The sequence below is a fragment of the Lagenorhynchus albirostris genome, chromosome 2, assembly GCF_949774975.1.
Source record: "Lagenorhynchus albirostris chromosome 2, mLagAlb1.1, whole genome shotgun sequence".
Lineage (NCBI taxonomy): Eukaryota > Metazoa > Chordata > Mammalia > Artiodactyla > Delphinidae > Lagenorhynchus > Lagenorhynchus albirostris.
This window is the reverse complement of record NC_083096.1, coordinates 143,042,325-143,063,913: the sequence shown is the minus strand read 5'-3', so window position 1 is coordinate 143,063,913 and position 21,589 is coordinate 143,042,325. Positions and strand designations below refer to the sequence as shown.

Genomic DNA, 21,589 nt, shown 5'->3' with positions numbered 1-21,589 from the left:
TGGGGAAAGTGGAAAGTACAGGGATTTGATTTGTATTTAGGACCTGGTGGCAGATTAAATGTGAGATGTGTGGGAAAGGGAATTGGCATAAACAACCAGGTAGACAGTGAAGACATTTACTGGTAACGGGAGCAGAGAAGTTGTTTTAGTTATCTATTGCTGCATAACAACCACTCCCAAAAATTCAGTGGCTTGAAACAGCAATAATTTATTATTTCTCACAATTCTGTGGCTGGCTGAGTGGATTCATCTGCTGATTTTACCTTGAATCACTCGTGAGCAGCATTCAACTGGAAAGTCACTCCAAGGCCTGGCATTTAGTACTGGCTGAGGGCTAAGTGCCATGGTTCTTCCGCATGCGGCTTTTAATCCACTGGTAGGCCAGAGCAGTTTACATGGTGGTCTCGCGGCAGTGTTCCAAGAGAGCCAAGGCAGAAGATACAATCTCTTGAGGCCTAGCCTCAGAAACTGCATAGCACTCCATATACTGCATTCTATTGGCCAAATCGAGTCACAAGCCCAGCCCAGATTCAAAGAGCTCTGAGTGAGAAGAAGAGCAAAGTCGCATCACAAAGGGGTATGAATAGAGAAGGGAGGAATCAGTGGCCTTTAACCAATCTACCACAGGAATGGGAACAGATCTGGATAAGGAGAAAAAATGGTAAGTAACTCAAACACCACTTCATACACTAATCATTCCTTCTTTCTTCTCTGTGCCTCAGTTTTTTAATTTGTAAAATAAATGAAAATGCACGCTGAGGACACTGCCCCATCATCAGGGCATACCGCTGTCAGCAGGGGAGGAGTCTGAGACACACACACACACACACACACACACACACACACACACACACGAAGCATTCAACATGTGAATATTCAGAACCCAGGTCCCACCCACCACCCCTCTCTTTCGCCCACCCTACCAATCCTTCACCAAAGCCTGTCCGTGATACTTCCTGAGAGCTCTCCATTGCGCGGCCACAGCTTTCTCACTGTCCTATCCCCACGATAGCCTCCAAACTTCCCCTGTAATCCACACTCCATACTGCAGCAGAGGACTCTTCCTAACCCAGGTTAAATCTGTTAATGTGCACATATGGCCTCTTGTGGTCTGGCCTCAACTACCCTCTAGCCTCATTACTGGGCACTCCCCCATCCTGCCCTAAGCTCCAACAGCATAAACTACTTTTGGTTCCCAGAGGGTGACCTGCTCGTAACATCTCCATGAATTTGCCTCAGTTTCTCCCACTACCTTGAATACCATTCACTCATTCATTCATTCACTCACTCACTCACACAACAAATATCACCTGAGCACCTGCTGTACACCCAAGTGGATAACAAATGGTCCCTGACCCAAGTTGCTCAGGGTCTGGTGCAGGATAGCAGGCTGTAAGACCCACTGTTCTGCGTTCACAAAGGCATAGGCCAAACTGCAACCCAACATGACCTCCTGGATCATTCTTAGAAGGGGTCAGGGGATATTTGCTGAATAAATAGGCATACAAATATTCACAAAAGGTTTCTTACATCCACCATCTCATTTAACTTTCACAGTAAACATATGAAGTGGGGACTGATTCATACCATCCTGGATGTGAAGAAGAAATAAATAGCCTGTGGTTTCTCAGCTACTGAAAGTAGGGGAAGCCAAGACTAAAATCAGCCACATTAATGGATTTGGCAAGACATGGCTGTTTTCTCACTGTGGGACACATCAACGGGGAGGAGCCTCAGAGTTAGGCCTCATGCTAGGAGGCAGGTCCTGGGATGCAGAGTTGAGACTTAAGCTGAGTCTTCGAGGATAAGTAGGAGTTAAACTCACAGAGAAGGAACCCAGGTAGAAGGACCAGCATGAGCAAAGGCCCAAAGTTATGAAATTATATGAAGGCTTCAGGGAACATCAGGGACTGTAGGTCTCTGGAAGCACAGACATGATGGGCACAGTACAGGTGATGAGTGAGGTGGGAGGGTAGGTCAGAGCCAGAGGCCAGCCAGGGCCTGGGGAGCCATGCTAAGGATGATGGACTCAAAGATCAGGGCAATGTGGAGCCGTTACTTTTGAGAAAGCCGTTACTGCTTTCTCCAGGGGTAAGATGGCCAAATTTACACTTTAGAAAGAACTCAGCTTATAGAATGGAGATGGATCAGAGGTTCCAAGATACAGAGGACAAGGAGACCAGAGAGAAAGCTGGTGCAGTGACTTCAAAAGAAATTGAAGTAAACTAGTGTGGGATAATCAAAAGGACATAAGGTTTGGAATCAGAGAGGTCTAAGTTCAAATCCAACCTTCACCATTTGCTACTTATGTGATTGAATTTCTCTTGATCACACAGGTTACTCATCTGTAAAATGGGGATGAGAATTATTTCATTGGCTCCTTAAGAGAGTTCAATTAAAAGTGATAATGTATGTAAATTAGGGGGTGGTAAATAGGATATTCAATTCAATGACATCAGATACTTTAAGGGATCTGACAACTCATAACTAAGTATATCATGCTTGCCAATGATTTCTCCCTTCAGATACATGTCTAGGGAACTTACGAACAGTTGCACTCGCTTAGACTCTATAAAATAAGTCAGGTTGCCTCTCTAATTTTGGAAAAACATCTGTTTCCTCGTTCTCAGAGGGCTTGCTGAGGGATGCTGCTTAAGATGCCCTGTGACTCTTTGCAAAGGTTCAGTCTCATACTCCCCCTTGTGCTCTAAAGGGGAACTGCAATCTCGCTGGACTGACCAGCAGTCATGGTGCTGACATCAGCTTGAACATAGGGGCTGAAAGGAAGGGAATTGACGTTTGGTAAGCACTTACCATATTCCAGAAACCTTCTGAAGTGCCTTCCATACACTATCTCATGTCTCTCATCAACCATTCAACAAGAGGAGACTGAAGCTCAGCTAGGTTAAGTGACTTTCACAAATATCCATGGATAGTAAGAGAGAAAGCAGACCTAAACAAAGGAAAGAACTGGAAAAGCTGGTGATGTTTACTGCATGATAGAATCAAATCCAACCTCCTTAACAAATTCAACCTGGTCCTTTTCTCTCTAGATTTATCTCCCACCACCAACCCCCTTGGTCCTTTTCTCTGGCCATACAGAATAACTTATACTGTAAGTCTGCAGTATAAAAACTGCCTTATACTTCAGCATTTCGCATAGGCTTTTGTTTCTACATTGAGTGCCTTCCTGAATACCCCTCCTTTATCAAGAAGACTCCTCCCTACTCATCCTTGTATCCATCTCATCCTTACTTGGAGGGAATTTAATCACTCCCTCCTTTATACTACTTCTGGACCTTAGGCTTGCAGTTGGTACATGATAGCTAAAATAAAATGTTCAGCCCTAGGAAATTAACAGTGCCCATGCTTTAACACAATTATTCATTTATGGTATACCAGGCATGGCTGAAGGTACTGAGCACTAGAAATACAGTAATAAGCAAAACAGATACAGTCCCCATTCTCACAGAACTTACACTCTGATAAGGAAGGCAGACATTACACAACTAACCATACCAATAATTACCATTGTGATCATTGTTTTGAAGGAAAAGTAATGGGAGAGATAAAAGAAAAAGCTGTTTTGGTGCCATGATCAGGGAAGATTTTACAAAGCAACATTTAGGTGGGATTTCTGAAGAATGAGTTAGGCAAAAATATGGGGAAGGACACTCCAAGTAGAGGGGATAGCATGTGTAAAGACCATGAGGAACTTTGAAAAATGGAAAGAAAACAAATGTGGCTGGAATATGTGACAGAATGAGAGAATGACATGCAATGAAGCTGGAGAGAGACTTGAGAGCCAAATTATACCACTCACTTAAACAGTATTATTGATTTTGGACTTTATCCTGGGAGTAATGGAGGAGAGACAGTGAAGAGTTTCAAGCAGGGAAATGATATAACCAGAATTCTATTCTAAAGAGAGCAGTCCCTGTGGAGAACATGTGGAGAGAGGGACAAGGATGGATGCAAGGAAACCAGCTAACTAGCTATTCATTTATTTAGCCATCTCATTAGTGTTTATTGAATGCCTACCACGTGCCAGATTCTATACTAGGCTTTGAGGATACAGCAGTGAACAAGACAGACAAAAGCCCTGCCCTGATGGATCTTACACTAAAAGTCTAGGTGACAAATGCTGGTGGTTTAGACTATGGTGGTGATGATATGGATGAAGAAGAGTGTATTAGTCAGCTTGGGCTGCCATCATCCAGTACCACAGACTCGGTGGCTTAACAACAAATTTATTTTCTCACAGTTCTGGAAGCTAGAATTCTGAGACCAGGGTTGATTTCTTTCTTTCTTCTTCTTTTTTTAAAAAAATATTTATTTATTTATTTATTTGGCTGCTTCAGGTCTTAGTTGCGGCATGCTGGATCTTTAGTTACGGCATGTGAACTCTTAGTTGTGGCATGTGGGATCTAGTTCCCTGACCAGGGATCAAACCCAGGTCCCCTGCATTGGGAGCGTGGAGTCTTAGCCACTGGACCACCAGGGAAGTCCCAGGGTTGATTTCTTAAGGCCTCTCTCCTTAGCTTATAGAGGACCATCTACTCCCTGTGTCTTCACATGGTCTTCCCTGTGTGTGTGTGTCTGTGTCCTAATCTCTTCCTGTGAGGATATCAGTCATATTGGATTAGGGCCCACCCATATGACCTCATTTTAACTTAATTACCTCTCTAAAGGCCCTATCTCCAAATACAGTCACATTTTGAGGTTGAGAGTTAGGACTTCAACATATTAATTTGGGGGAGGACATGATTCAGCCCATAACAAGGAGTGAATGGATTTTTAAAAAAAATATTTAGGACAGAGAATGAACAGTAATTGACAATTAAGGAGTAAAGAGAAGGAGAAGTCAAGGATGGGTCTCAGGTTTCTGGCATGTAAAACAATAGGGTGGTGCTATTGACCTATTTGATAAGGAACACTGGAAGAAAGTTCACAAGGATCCAGTTCCTCTTTTCAGTCGTTGTGGTCCTTTTAGGGTCCTAAAGCAATGTACAAAGATATGATAGTTTGGCCAGCAGCATATCACAATATTTATTGGCACATGATATCAAATATATGGGGGAATTGTATCATCCATGCAAGTCTGAATTAGAAAGAGAACTTTCAAAAATGATTTTTTCAGCCAGACTTTCCTCATTCACTTCGAAATTCCATATCTCCTCCCATTACCTTAACAGGAACCATCTCTCTAAAGCCCTTAGATGAAGTTTTTCATGGCTTTTCATGGCAAGTAATGGGAAGCCAAGCTTCAGCTGACTTAAATTGTTGGAATATTAGGTCATATATCTTGAAGTCCACAAAGTGGTATTCAAGGTTGACTTCATCCACTGGCTCCAAACGTGTTTCACTGCAGTTTTCTCATTATTTCCCCCCCTCCATGTGTTGGTTTCACACTCCATCTAGTAGCAAATAAAAATATCCTGTGAGGGCTTCCCTGGTGGCGCAGTGGTTGAGAGTCCGCCTGCCGATGCAGGGGACACAGGTTCGTGCCCCGGTCCAGGAGGATCCCACATGCCACGGAGCGGCTGGGCCCGTGAGCCATGGCCGCTGAGCCTGCGCGTCCGGAGCCTGTGCTCTGCAGCGGGAGAGGCCACAACAGTGAGAGGCCCGTGTACCGCAAAAAAAAAATCTCCTGTGAGACCTCTCAGAATTTCTAAAATATTAATTTTAATTATAAATCATTCCAAGAGATACATTGTTATCCAAACTTATTTAGCCATGGAATGCCTTTCTAGGGACACTAGTGTTGCGTGGAATATACTTTGGAAAATGATCCTATAACCTTGCTAGACAACAGTTGTTGACTATTACAGTGGATAGCCACAGAAACTTACTCTGGCTTATGAAAGAAAAAAAAGAATTTATTAAATAACACTGACTAGGGACTTCCCTGGTGGCGCCTGCCAATGCAGGGAACATGGGTTCGATCCCTGATCTGGGAAGATCCCACATGCCGCGGAGCAACAAAGCCCGTGTGCCACATCTACTGAGCCTGCACTCTAGAGCCCGCAAGCCACAACTGCTGAAGCCCGCATGCCACAAGTACTGAAGCCCACACACCTAGAGCCTGTGCTCCACAACAAGAGAAGCCACCGTTATGAGAAGCCAGCGCACCGCAACGAAGGGTAGCCTCCGCTCTCCACAACTAGAGAAAAGCCCTCGTGCAGCAACGAAGACCCAATGCAGCCATTAATTAATTAATTAATTAATTTAAAAAACATAACACTGACTAGATCATAAACTACCCAGGGATGCTGGAGAACCAGGTTTGGGGTACACATTGCAGACATGCTGGGGAAGACACCATGGCTGTCACCACTAAGTACTAAACTTGTACTGCTTGAAAACCACTAGCCTCCAACACTGGACACCACTGTGGGCATTATAACCACCACTGCCCCAAGAACTCAGTCTTCCTGCAAATGCTGTTGTCTGTGCTGCAGGAAGGTGTATCTGATTGGCTGAGCCTAGGTCATTTGCCTATAGTCTAGCTGCAAAGGAGGCTGGGAAAGCAATTATCTAGTATTTCCAACTTCTAAAATAGAAAGAGAGTTCTGTCTCCCTCCAAAATTTATAAGGTGAAGGATTTCTTGAATCTAAGAAGGATAATTTAATGGCTAAAAAGAATTTTTTAATGGCTACATAATACACTAATTTCTTTGCCCAACTTGAACTATATTATTTCCCGCCTACCCATATTTACACTTAAAAGAAAAAAACACTTCAACATAATGCAACTCAAAATGCAATTACCCACTCACCAAAAGCAGTGCAACCCAAAGTCTCATTATTTACTACATCCAGTTACAAATCTAGAACTTCTAAGTGCTATTTTTGGAATCACACCTGTATATATGATATCTTAATCAGGAAGTTCACCGCTATAATAAGCAAGGTTCTATTGTGGATAATAGGAACCATGCTAGCTATTTTAATCAGAAAGCATTTAATACAGGGAATTAGGTACTAAAAAAAATCACTGAAATGACTAGAAGAACAAACATTAAACTGGGCCCCAAGGAATGACTCCAAGACATCTTAGGCTGTCCCGACATGGGAAATGAAAGTTTTACATCACTCGGGAAGGAATCTGCCCTCCCAGGTTATGGTTTCGGGATCACACCATCTTGGCCACCATCTGGAAATAAGCAAGCCATTGTCCTCCTGGAACACTCTGCGATAGCTACAACCTGGGATCAGGAAGCTGCTGCCAGATCACTTGTCTCCAGAGCCACATCACACCTGCAAAGTCACACCAGCAAAATGGAGGCCTCACAGTCTGCCAACTCTTCCCCAACAGTTCCCAATTCAATCTCACATGAAAGCATCACTGTAAAGTGAGTGCACTTTAGAGGCAATACTGAGTGAGACAGCATGATGGTGACTAAGATGGTCAGCAAGCCCACAGATGGTGGTACCAAAGCAGAAGCTTGGCAGAAGGGAAATCCAGATTAAGACTCTCTTCCAATAAAATCAGATCGTTGCTTCATCCAGGATAAAAGGAATCCAGTGTAATTAAATTGACACGAGGGGGAATTCCCTGGCAGTCCAGTGGTTAGGACTCAGTGCCTTCACTGCTGAGGGCCCAGGTTCAATCCCTGATTGGGGGAACTAAGATCCCACAATCCATGCAGCACAGCCAAAAAAAAGAAAGAAAAAAAAAACCAAACCGACACGAGGTACCTTGCTGTTGGAGTCTCTGGATTGTGTCACCAAGTCCAAAGCTTCAGTGTTGGTTGCTGCAGCTGACAAGTTAGGCGCTCAGCAGTGACAGGTTATCCTTGGAGAGGCTGCCTAACTGTGATCAGTGGCCCTGATGCTCATGGCCTAGAGTGGCATGGGAGAGCAGCCCAATTATCCCGCCCAATGAAGGGAAGAGAAGTGGTGCTGAGGAGCTGAAAGGGCCACCTGGAGGGGCCTTGCTGACAAGATAAAGGGGCAGGGTGCGTGGACTGACCACTGGAGACTGATAGGAAAATAGACATCTCAGCAGATGCCTTCGTGGAAGGATGTGCCAGGACCAGGTAGGATGCATCATACCTCAGAAGATGCTAGCATGAGCAGTGTCTCTTATCTGATGTCATGACACTGTATAATTCTCTGAGATTTAAATGCCATCCAGGGAAGGAGAAAAGAGACAAAAAAAATCCTAAAGTTGATCAAGTTTCAACCTCAAATAACCTAAAAAAGCTTGGACCTGACTGTAAGTGGTTTCTCTGTCTTCAGGCAGAATGGCAGTTTGAAAGGGAATTGTTATTGGAATAGACAATTATGTTTCTATTTTTGTAATTGTATAAGTTGGCTTGAAAATGTATACTTGCTACACAGCATAAGGCATTGATGCAGTCCTTGAGTTGGCTGACTTGAATACAAATTGCCTAGTATGGTGTAGTAGTTAAAAGCATGGTTTCAGGGGCCAAATTGCCCACATTCAAATCCCAACTCTGATCCCACTAGCTTAGGTAAGATACTTAGCCACTGTGTGCCTCAGTTTCCCTGTCTATAAGGCAGAGATGATGATGATGGCAATAGAACCAAATCCATCAGGTTATTGTTAGGATTCAATGAGTTAATACGACTGGATGATTTAGAACAGTTTCTGGCACACAGTGCTGTATAAATGTTTGCATCTCTAGGTAAAGAATGTTTGAAACCTTTAGTCTTGAAACTTCTACGGTTGCATGATCCCTGAAAGAATTTTGGAAAAGTAGGTACTTTTTTTTTTTTTTTTTGCAGTATGCGGGCCTCTCACTGCTGCGGCCTCTCCCGTTGCGGAGCACAGGCTCCAGACGCGCAGGCTCAGCGGCCATGGCTCACGGGCCCAATAGCTCCGCGGCATGCGGGATCCTCCCGGACCGGGGCACGAACCCGTGTCCCCCGCATCGTCAGGCGGACTCTCAACCACTGCACCACCAGGGAAGCCCAAAACTAGGTACTTTTAAGTTGACTCTTTTGAGATCTAAAAGCTTCATCATTTAAATAACGGCAAAGGACATAATTTCTGGTGTACTGTAAATATTAACATTTAGAAAAAGCTGTTATGTCACTTTAAAAAAATGTATACGCTAGAGCCTAAGTACCACAGGAATTTTATACCCACCTTATCCACTTAATTTTTTTTTCCACTTAAAACTAATACATGGACAGGCTCTTCTTAACGGTTGGAAATTTTACATTATTCTCTTTCTTCTTGAACTTGCATTTCTTTCACTCCACCCACAGAATTATAAGCTAATGTAATGCATTTATATGCTTAAAGTCTCTTATTGATCACCATGTCATACCTCTCTATAGTAAATGTATGTATTTAATAGGAATTAAAATGCTAAAATTCTTATAGTCAAATTCTTTGAGTATAAGAATCTAAGTTACATTAGACAATTTTTGTACCCTAGTTTACAACCTCTTTATCTTTCCCCCCATTTGGCTGTCACTGTAGTAACCAGCTACGTTTGGAGGTTGAGGACACCTCTCTAAAACTGCATTCCCTTATCTCTTGCTTTCTGCTTCCAAGGCTCTTTGTTACCTCTGTGTCGACGTTCTTCCAGGAAATTAGCTCCTCTGAGGCAACCCTGGACCAGAGAGGTAAACAGCTCAATAATAAATCCTATTTTGGTTCTCCCTCCTGTGCTTCTCTTTCCCCAGTCTCTCATTCCTGTCCCCGAGAATCTCTTCCTAGAATATATTACCCGTACAGGCCTTATCTCAGGCCCTACTTTTAGGGAAACCTAAGCTAAAATCTAAGAGTTAACATTTTTTTTCCAGATTCAATTATCGTTACAAGAATTATTAGTATGTCAATCAAAACAATAAATATTACAAATGTTAATAATTATTAAACATAAAAAGTAAAGTTTTATTAAAATTGCATCTTAGTGACATGACTTTTTAAAATGTCATTCATATATCTGTGGGGAGAATATTACTTATGGCTAGAATGGGACAGGATTCAGCATTAACTACTTTTTATATCAAGAGTATTCTCAAAATGTTAAAAACTTAATTCTCAGACAGATTTTAAGCACATGCCAAAATTTTAACTTATTAATCAGGACCAGCAAGATGACAAAACCAGTTCAAAGTTGAAATAAGATTATTAAATCAGATACAAAATTGGTTAATGACCTAAAGGCATTAAAGCTATAACCTATGAGGTTATCTTCTCCCCGGGAAAGAAATCATTTGCTTCTTATCAGTTTTCTATAAATTGACATCTAACTCTATAGAGTTGTAAAATGTGTGTACCCTAATTAACAGTAAATAGTAAATCAAACTAATTTGTATTCTCTTAGAAAGTCAGATAACCCTTTAGGGAGGCTTGTTACTACAATGCTGTACAATAACATTAAAAGTTCGGAACAATTTTTCTTAACACTAGTTATTACGTTTAGAAATATAAATGCTTAGAAATGTTCAAATAAATAAGTACATGAGAATGGAAGTTTTGTTAGTGCAATAGCATTAAATTCTTTGAACTCTTACTGAGTTATATGCCAAAAAATCACAAGTGACCTAACATCAAAAATTTAAAATACCAGTTGATACATCAGTTAGGCCCTCTTTTAGTCATGTTGTAAGCAAAGAAATAGAAAACACTTACCTTGTGGAAGAATTTGTTACCCATTCATTAAAGTCATTCACTTTCTCAGTTTCTGGAAAGTATACCACAAAGACATCAAATACTTATTAACTACCGCTCAAACATTTTCACTTGCCTTGGAGGTACACCACACAACCCAAATGCCACAAAAAGGGCTAAGAAAATCTTTGCCAATGCAACATGCTTTGATAAACTGTGTTCATCTTATCATGTGCTTCAAGTGTATTTTAATGAAACACTTGTCTTTCAATTTATGGAAAAAGTATTATATATTAGCTAAATGGCCAAGTCAGTCTTCACTGTTAAGTCAATCAGCCACATCAGTCTTTCATTTAAAAATACTTCATTTTGGAGAGTTAGAGTGTTTTATTTTATTTTATTTTTAAATTTATTTTATTTTATTATTTATTTTTGGCCACATTGGGTCTTTGCTGCTACGCGCGGGCTTTTTCTCTAGTTGCGTCGAGTGGGGGCTACTCTTCATTGTGGTGCACAGGCTTCTCATTGCGGTGGCTTCTCTTGTTGTGAAACATGGGCTCTAGGCATGTGGGCTTCAGTAGTTGTGGCACACAGCCTCAGTAGTTGTGGCGTGTGGGCTTAGTTGCTCCGAGGCATGTGGGATCTTCCCAGCCCAGGGCTCGAACCCATGTCCCCTGCATTGGCAGGCGGATTCTTAACCACTGCACCACCAGGGAAGCCCCAGAATAAGCGTTTTAAAATCAAATGTATTGGGACTTCGCTGGCGGTCCAGTGATTGACTGCGCTTCCACTGCAGGGGGCACGAGTTCCATCCCTGGTTGGGGAAGTAAGATTCCATATGCTGCACGGTGCAGCCAAAAAAAAAAGTAATTCATTATCTCTAAAATCAAAATGTATTGATATATACATACAGGAAAATGTCTATATAGAGTTTACAGTTGGATAGGTTTTGACAAATACATACACCTAGGTAAGCATCACAATCAACATTTGCATCACCACAGCAAGTTTCCTCACGTGACATTGCAGTTAAATTCCTCTCCCCACACCCCCAATCTCAGGTAACCACTGATTTGATTTCTCAGACTACAGACAAGTTTTGCCTGTTCTGAAACTTCATATAAATGTACTCTTTTTTGGTCTTTTTCACTCAGCATGTTTTTGAGATTCATCCATGTTGTTTTATGTATCAGTAGTTTGTTTTTCTTTATTCTGGGTAGTAACCTTTTGTATGAATATACCACAATTTATCCACTTATTTGATAGGCATTTAGGTTGTTTCCAGTTTTTGGATATTATGAATAAGGTTTCTATCATTCTTGTACAAGTTTTTGGTTTTTTTAAATATTTATTTTGGCTGCACCGGGTCTTAGTTGCGGCACACGGGATCTTCTTTGCGGCATGCAGGATCTTTTTTAAATTTAATTTAATTTATTATTTTTTTTTTTTGCGGTACGCGGGCCTCTCACCGTTGTGGCCTCTCCCGTTGCGGAGCACAGGCTCTGGACGCGCAGGCCCAGCGGCCATGGCTCACGGGCCCAGCCGCTCGGCGGCATGTGGGATCTTCCTGGACCGGGGCACAAACCCGTGTCCCCCGCATCGGCAGGCGGACTCTCAACCACTGCGCCACCAGGGAAGCCCGGCATGCAGGATCTTTAGTTGCGGCATGCGGGCTTCTTAGTTGTGGCATGTGAACCCTTAGTTGCGGCATGCGTGTGTGATCTAGTTCCCCGACTAGGGATTGAACTCAGGCCTCCTGCATTGGGAGCATGGAGTCTTATCCACTGGACCACCAGGAAAGTCCCTCTTGTACAAGTTTTTGTTTTTGTTTTTGCAGACTTCTGTTTTATATAAATCACATAATCCTGTAATCCTGGAATTGCTGGGTTGCATAGTAAGTGTACATTTAACTTTATAAAACACTCCCAAACTGTTTTCCAAAATGTTTGTACCATTTGACCTTCCCATCAACAATAAACTGGAGAGTTCTAGTTGCTCCACATTCCCTCTACACTTGGTATCAACAGTCTTTTTAATTTTAGCAATTCCAGCAGGTGGGAAATAGTATCTCATTATAGTTTTAATCTACATTTCTCTGTTGCCTAATATCACACATTTTCACATGCTTATTGGCCATTCTTATATCTTCTTTTGTGAAGTATCTGTTCAAGTCTTTGCCCAGGGGCAACAACGTAACTTCATTTTTCAAGTCAAATAAACATGTTAACATGAATCTGTATGACAACTATCTTAGTTTCAAATCCTAACTCTAAAACTAATTCCAAATTCTAAGAGGTGAAGACCTGTCATGAATTTGTCACTTGGATGACTTCAAACTTCTTTCTCTTCTCCTTAGACCTCTCCCTCAGGAGAAATGCCTTCTTTAATAACTGGGGACTGGAAGAAGCAAATTTTCATCACTTCCACTCTACAACATTTCTGAATTCAAAACATCTCCAAATGGTGCAAACTGCCCATTTCTAATGTTAGGTTTTACTCTTGACAAACTACGCTTATGACAACTATGTACAAGACATAAAGCCTTCCTTTAATCAAGGAAGCTTAGTACTATTTCAATTTACCTTGGTTTGGCACCCCAGAGGTGTTTGCATAATACAGCAATGCACCATATTAAAATTCAGGGTAAGAGGTATGCCTTTCTTCTGTGAAGTGGGGAAAGGTGAATAGTGAGTGATAAGGGAGGTGGGAATGAACCATCTTGATGACATATCCTGGGAAATCTTTTTTGTTTAACTGTGGTAAAATGTATGTAACAAAATTTAAACCACTTTCAAGTGTACAGTTCTGTAGCATTAAGTATATTCAAATTGTTGTGTAACTATCACCACCATCCATCTTCAGAACATTTTCATCTTTCCCCACTTAAATTCTGTATCCATTAAACACTAACACCCAACCCCCCTAGTTCCTGGCAACCACCAGTCTTCATCTCTATGAATTTGACTGGTACCTCATGTAAGTGGAATCATACAGTATTTGTCCTTTTGTGACTGGCTTATTTTACTTAGCATAATGTCTTCAAGGGTCATCCATGTTTTAGCATGTGTCATAATTTCCTTCCTTTTTTTTTTTTTTTTTTTTTTGGTACGTGGGCCTCTCACTGTTGTGGCCTCTCCCGTTGCAGAGCGCAGGCTCAGCAGCCATGGCTCACAGGCCCAGCCGCTCCACGGCATGTGGGATCTTCCCAGACCGGGGCACGAACCCGTGTCCCCTGCATCGGCAGGCGGACTCTCAACCACTGCGCCACCAGGGAAGTCCAGAATTTCCTTCCTTTTAAAGGCTGCATAACATTGCATTGTATGTATATACCTCATTTTGTTAATCTACTCATCTGTTGATGGACCCAAGTTGCTTCAACCTTTTTTACTATTATGAAAAATGCTATGAACAGAGGTGTGCAAATGTCCATTCAAGTCCCTGCATTCAGTTCTTTTGGGTATATACCCAGAAGTGGAATTGCTGGATCATATGGTAATTGTTTAATTTTTTGAGGAATCCTGGGAAATCACTTTTGGGAAAATGAAGACCTGGGTATCAATTCAGTAAAGATTTTGTGCCCATGTATTTCTTGTAAAGTCTTTACATACCCCAGACTGAAAACTCTTGTTCTGAGTCACACCTTAGAACATAAAGGAGGTAAAGTAATGTGTGGTGAAAAAAGTGTGAGTTTGGAATAAGACAGGGGTGGTTAGAATCCAGTATTTAGACTAGAAACTGAGGGCAAGCCACTTCTCTCTCCAGTTTCCTTTTCCATAAAATGAGGCTAATAATACCTATCCATTAGGACCATTAATGGGATTTAAATAGAATGAATGAAAAGAACCTACAACAGAGCTTGACAATTCACTTGAAAGGACATTGTTTAGAGACCTTGGTACACAGGACAGAGGAATAGCTCTGCCCTAGAGCATGGCTGCCTGATGACAGCTACATGTGTGCAAACAGGTAATCACAATATAATGTAGTGCTGAGCCAAGATAGATGTATTGGGGAGAGGGGCATTTTATCCTCCTGAGAAAAGCCAGGTCTGCAAGAGGTGGCTCAAAATGTGAAGAATGAGTAAAAAGAAGTTTTAGGCAGAGGAAACAAGCCAAGGAAAGACAAAAAAGCATGAAAGAGCATGTTGTGAGGGGAACTTGAAGCAATCTGGTGTCACCACAACACAAAACGCAAAGACAATGGGAGCAAATGATGTTGAAGAAGCTTCCTAAGAGGCATGGTAAAGATCTTGACTTGATCCTGTGCCTTGGTTTCCTTGTACACCTCAAATTCTTGTATAAAATGGAAATGATAATAGTACCTTTGTCATAGGCCTGTTAGGACTAAAGGCAAACGAAATGGGATAATACACATAAAGCACTTAGAAGACTGCCTGCCACATACTGAGGCCCAAATATTTTCTAATGTTAGTATTATTTTCTTGAGGGTGGCAGGAAAGGCTTTAAGCAGGGGAGTGACATGGTCACATCTGTGTTTTGGAAAGATCACTCTGGGGGAAGTAAGGAGGATGGATTGCAGGAGAGAATATTGGAAGCAAGTAGGCAAGTTACAAGGCTACAACAATAAATAGTCTAGGAAGTAGAAAAGGCCTGCCCTGTACAAGAGTGACAGTGAGGAAGGAGGGAATTCAGGTATTTAAAAAGTAGAAGAGAAGAGCTCTGATGCCTATTAGAATGTGGGAGGTGCAGGTGCACGAGGAGTCCTAGACAGAGCTCCTAGATTAGGCCCTCAAGGTTAGTTTTCTTCCTAAATGATCTCCCTCCCTCCATTCTCCAATAACAAAAAGGCCATCAAACACATTTCCTTTTAAAGTTTTATTAAAGTTTAATGGAACAATTTATATATATATATATATATTTTGGTTAACCCCAGTACAAAAATACAGTTGACGACTTGACAAAAATGGCTCCATCTAGGGCTTGAAGGTTTGAGTTTCTCCAACAGTAACAGGGGAAAGCATGCTTCCAGCTGGGCTGAGTCCAAAGCACACAGCCATTCCTGCACACACATGCGTGCAAACAGGGAAGCCAAGCCAGAGAAGAGGAAGGAAGTTGAAGGGATTCAGGAAGAAGCCCAAGATTATTCCCAGGAGAGAAAGAGAAGAAACAGGCTGGTCTCCTTGGTGGGGTAGAATTACGGATTTACATTTAGGACTTGTTTTAAATGATAAGCTATTTCTGCAATTTTAACATTATAAAAAAGATGCTTCTGGTCTCTCTTCACCACTAAGGTGAGTAAAGCAGGAGGAAATGGAAAGATTCAACTACTGCAGTGTGAGGAGTAAACCTCCAAATGGCTCAAGTTTTGTGTCAAAAGGTGTCATTCTTTACCTTCAATGACAGAGACATTTAGGTGAGAGGGGACAGGAGAAGGAAGTCTGCCACACTCTGCTGGATCACAAACATGGAGACCAGCTTCTGGCAGCAGAACTCTTCCACAGTGAGAGGGCCCCTTCCCATGGAGGCAGGAACAAGGTTTAAATGTTCTGAGTGATTCCTCAATATTCCCTTCCCTGCTGCCTTCCTTCTAGAACAGTAACTTTGATGAAAGGAGGGATACATTCATGTTACAACTCATCTTCGAGATGTTTCTCTCTGAAGGCATCACCCGTCAGCCTTTCCTGAGCTTCCTTCATCCCCTGAACAACTGTGAAATAAAGGTTGAGGGGAAAAGTATGAAGCACGCCTTTAATATCTGACATGTGACAACCAATACAGATTTTTATGTTTTAGGAGAAATATAAGAGGAGCACAGGATCTGGATTCAAGATCTAGTTCTGGATTTTAGCCCTGGAAAGTCTCTTGAATTTGTTTCCTCATCTATAAATAAGGTGATGCTACCTACTTCACACAGATTATAAAAATTAAATGAGAGAATGAATAATAAATGTGCTTTATAAACTATGAAGTCTTAAAAAAATGTTAGTAGTTACTTTGGCTTACCCTCCAGGATTAGAGTTGAACCCCTGTCACAGGCTGTAGATATTCACTTGACACTAAGGGAAAAGAAAGCATCTTCCTACCATCCCCATCATCTCTTCTGGAGGATCGCTGCATTTAGTTCATATCCTGTGGAGGTTACAGTTTACACTGGTATGTGAGTGTGTGCGTGTACATGGAGGGAGGATGGTCTTCACTGAAAGAGGTCGTCATATCTAGTATCAATTACGTATGGAAGAAGTCAAGTTCTCAGGCACAGGAGAAACCTGGAAGGCAGGTCCTGGTCAGACGGAAGATGAAACTTCTCATCTATCTTGGGCATCAAGGAGGGCAGCTGTTTTGGTACAGGCTCCCCATACAATGGCAGGCCAGTTGTTAGGCTGAGCCAGAGTCTGTGGATCTCAGAAAGCAAACCAGGTAGTATAGTTTGTTACATCCCTTTTGTTTTGCCCAAGCCTTTAGTAAAGCCAGGTTTGAATATTCCAGTTTCATGTCAGCTGAGCCATGGAGAATTCAGGCAAAGGGTTCTGTGTCCACATTTGGACTAATGTGTTAAAGGATGATGCTGGTGTCAAGATGGAAGTGGTAACTTCATGAAATTCTAAAAGGAAGGTGAATTTCAGGGTCAAGAGTTGGGGACCTATGGGAATTCCCTGGTGGTCCAGTGGTTAGGACTAGGTGCTTTCACTGCCGTGGGCCTGGGTTCAATCCCTGGTCGGGGAACTAAGATCCCACAAGCCTCACAGCCAAAAAAAAAGAAAGAAAGTTGGGAACCTAAAGTTCAGCTACCCTTCTCCATGTGGAAAATTTCCCTGTAACACCAACCTCCAGTGATCGGCATTTGGGTAGGAAAGATGACATTCTCCTTACCCATGGCAAGGAGAGGATAACCTCTGCAGATCTCTTTCCTCTCCCTATCCTGAGAAATTAGAGTTCCGAGGACTCAGAACATAAAGTGATCAACAACCTGGCAGCATGGCAATGGGAGACACATGGCAACTTAGCAAACAACCCTCTTTTACAGATGGCAGGGAGAAATTCAGAAGGAAAACAGGGACATTACGTGGCATGAATTCCAACCTCTCCCTCTAGAATGACTGTGCTCAAGGATAAGAGAACAAAAAAGCACGACTGACTTATGATTTCAATCTTCCCTCACATGTTTGTGCTGACGCTGTTCCCTCTGCCTCGAATGATGCTTTCCGCATTCCTCTGCCGGCTAGGACTCAACCCAGTCATCATTCCCTCTAGCATGCCTCACGCCCTCTCCATGTTGGGCTATACTCCCCCCTACACACACACACCCCTTGCTTCTGTAACTTGAAATGCCCTCTTCATATGTGTCCATAGAGACAAATTCTTATCCGTATCCATCTAGATCCAGTTAAAGTTTACTATCTATGAAACCTTTCAGACTAGATCAGCTAACAGTTAGCATTCCCCTTCTTTGAATTCTCACAAGAATAGCATTAGTGCAGTGGAAAAAAACTAAGTTCTGGACTGAAATCCTGGCTCTGTGACTTTTTAACTGTGGGTCCACGGGCAAGTGACTATTTCTGGGACCTTCAGTTCTTAACAGTTTCCTGTGGGTCAGTTAGCTCCCAGCTGGATTATAAAAAGCTAGGGAAGGGGCTCAGTCTTATCTTTCTCCTATATTCTACACAGCATCTAGCCAAAAGCTAGTCATGCAGCAGATGCTCGGCTAACATGTTGAATTAGTTTCCCATCACAGACCTTGCATGTGGTTCATCCTACTGAAACCTAGCAGCAACCCTCCCTCTTCTCTCTCAACATAACCATACCTTGCTCAGCACTGGTGTAGAAATACTTGTAGCTGGGGTTTCCATTCTCATTGATGATTTCAGGACGCACCTTGCCACTGGGATCTATTGTAGACAAAATGGCAGAGGGATTGCAATAGTTACAACAGAGAGGTACTTTAAGCACCATATGGTACATTAGGCCTTCTGGAAAACGAGACCTGCCCATCTTTGCAGCCCATTATCTCACCACCTTACCCCTTGTTTTTTATGTTGCAATTACAATGAATTCCTTGTAATTCCCTGAACACAACCCACCCCTACCCTCACTCCCCACCATGCCTTGGTATATGCTGGTCCCTCTTGCTGGCATGTTTCTTTTCTGTTTGATAATGGTGGGATCTATATTTTTATTTGTTTCCCCCATAGAATCTAGCAGAATGCTGAGCAAAGATTAGGTAGTCATTAAATATCTTTTATAAAATTGTTTGTGGAAATACATTTTTCTTGTTATAGAATCCCATTGCTTCAACCTCACTACAGGGTCAAGGGTGGGAACTGTGGCTTATCTCAGTCCCTGTAGTGCCTAGCAGTGCTTGACATATGGCTGATGCACAAATGATTGCTAAATGGATAAATGAATGATCACTACTCTCCCACTGCTCACAAAAGCAGTTAGTTTTGGGGTTTTGTTTTGTTTTTTACAAAAGCACGTAGTTAATGGGAAAAGTTTTCCTTCAGATCCGAGGTTCTGGCATTCAGAACTCCCCATTCTCTCTTGAAACTGGTTTTTGTTTTTGTTTTTAGCCATCCCAATAAAATTTCACTAGGTGGAGTCAGTGCCTTGATTCATTTCTCTCTCCTTCTGCATCACAGATCCCCAGATTAAGACCTTTCACCTTACCCAGGAATAGGATTCGTGGAATATAACCCCCATCAGGGCTGAAATCTTCATCTTTGGGTTCTTCTTCATCCTGTTAAGTATAAACCTTAAGTCAGATCATGTTCCCTCTCTCCTCAAAGCCTTTCAGTGGCTTCCCCTCCCACTCAGGGTAAAACCTTAAGTCCTTGCAGTGGCCTAAGAGGCCCTACTTCACCTGCCACCTGGGCACTTCTCTAACATCACGCCCTACCCCGTGTCCAGTCTTTTCCAACCACACTAAGTTGCCTGCTATTGCTGTCATTAAACAAGCCGGGCATGCTCCCCACTCAGGCTTTTGTATTTGCTCTTACACTCCTCCTGGACACACTTCCCCCTTCATCCACATGACTCACTCCCTTTTCTGCTTCAAATCTTTGCTCAAATGTCACCTTGTTTTCTAACTACCTAATTAAAATTGCAAACTATCCCCACCATTCTTCATTTTTAGCCATAGCATTTACCACTATGTGACATACTTTACTTATTTGTCTGCCTCCCCATATTCAATTCCTCATATGTAACTTAATGACAGCAAAGAATTTTGTCTGTTTTGTTCACTGCTGATTCTCAGTACCTACATCACTGACTTGCACAGTTTTTCTTGAATGCATGAATTGATGAGACTGACATTTTAGTACAATTGTGAAGTTACACTTCTCCCAGGAGACATGACCACACAGTTAGCTTTCTTTTTAAGAAATCTCTCAAGTTGGAGAATGCTCACCAAACACATTTCTGTTTCCTGTGAGTGGTGATTCTAACTCATCACAGAAAGTGGTGAGGCGTTTAGATGCATAGAAATCAACAGTAATTTTGTCGTTTATGGTGTGATTCCCATTTCAGAAGTTATATCAAATAGTTAATATAACTTTGCCTTCAGTGAGGTGTGTCAGCGTTCAGGCTATCCACTAGCTTTATAAGCAATCCCTTAGCTACCTCAACATTAACTGGTAATGTGTTCAGAAGATTTCCAGTCCTATGTTTAAATAAACATCATTTTATAGAAACAGGGCTAGGAGTATCATCACAGAGCATCCGAGCATCCCACATTGGAAGAGTACAGCCTAAAAGGCAGCACAGCTAGGTCACAGTACCTATTCTTATCACCTATTAGGCTCTATGACCTTGACTAACCTAACTCCTTCAGGCCTAAGATGCTCAATCTGTAAAACAGGGATAGCATCAATGGCCTAAAAATCCCTTCTAACTCTAAGATCTGATATTCTGACTTGGGATTCCAACACCTCTGGTCAATGTGAAATACATAAAGGATATCTAATGAAATAAGAAGAAGCTCTACATATAAGCCCAGCACAGAGTAGGGTTTCAACTGAATCATATTTTGCAGGGAATTGTGGCCTACACATGTGACCACATCTTTAGTTCAGTTATACAAAGATGTAAAAACATGTCATAATCATAAGCTAAAAGTGAAGGGACCTTAAAATTTAGTCATCTTATCCAATCTTTCTTCTCTTACTTCCTCCCACAAATGGGGGCTTGATAGCATTCTACCATATCTGATGCAAGACTTAGTATTAGAGTTCAAGAGAAAAACACATACAGACAAGAAGACAGCTCTGCTGAGTAAGATTTTATACCATCAATGAGGCTAACTCTAAAACAGTAAAGACTTAAAATCATAGCACAAAGGAGAAACTCTGGAAGTCTTACCTCAAGATTTACCATAACAAAATTATGGGAAAGTTCTGAAATTTCTGTAGATTCTGCAAATTTGGGCTTTAAAGCTAGGGGGAAGAAAAGATTTTGGAACAGAAGAAAACATCATTGTCATACCCAAACCCTAATTTGCTGAGATGATTCATATAACTGACCCTTTTGCTAATCTTAAGACCCAGAAATTAGGACACTTGAATTCTGGTCCTGCTTCTGCCATTTACTTGCATAGTTATGTAACTTAAGTGGCTGACTTTATTTCTCTTAAGCTTTCATCTAATTTATAAAATATAGATAATGGCATACTGACAAAAAAATTATTACTATTGGCTTTTTTACGTATTTCAATAACATCTATTTAAGAATAGATGTAATAAAGACAATAGAGTAACAATACTCTACCACTTATGTATATATATTATTAAACTAGCAATTTACACTAATTTTATACTCTTTTTCCTACATGATTTTATTAAGTGTAGCATACCAAACAAAAGGAGGAATCTGACTGGGAAGTGGCAGGCTGGTATACCAGAAAGAACACAGGCTACAAAGTAAGAAAACCTGGGCTCTAATTTGGTTCCCACCTCCTCCAGTAAGACCACTCCTCATGTCTCTCTCTGTTACATACAACTGTCCATACAACTATTGTAGCACCTGATCCCATATTCTA

General features: G+C 41.7%; 1 protein-coding gene across 3 annotated transcripts in view; it reads right to left on the bottom strand.

Annotated features, from left to right (window-relative positions):
• TXNDC12 (thioredoxin domain containing 12) overlaps positions 1 to 21,589 on the bottom strand; it is a 104,101-nt gene that overhangs the window by 65,708 nt on the left and 16,804 nt on the right. The window contains exons 4-8 of one of the 3 annotated variants that reach the window (XM_060140081.1): positions 20,914 to 20,987; positions 19,222 to 19,291; positions 18,360 to 18,443; positions 10,619 to 10,670; positions 9,545 to 9,590 (exon numbers count right to left, since the gene is read on the bottom strand). In XM_060140081.1, coding sequence (XP_059996064.1) covers positions 9,545 to 9,590; positions 10,619 to 10,670; positions 18,360 to 18,443; positions 19,222 to 19,291; positions 20,914 to 20,987 — 326 coding nt within the window. Of the gene's footprint in view, positions 1 to 9,544; positions 9,591 to 10,618; positions 10,671 to 15,417; positions 16,265 to 18,359; positions 18,445 to 19,221; positions 19,292 to 20,913; positions 20,988 to 21,589 lie in introns of those variants that run through there. The other 2 variants (XM_060140084.1, XM_060140082.1) reach the window with 2 other exon arrangements.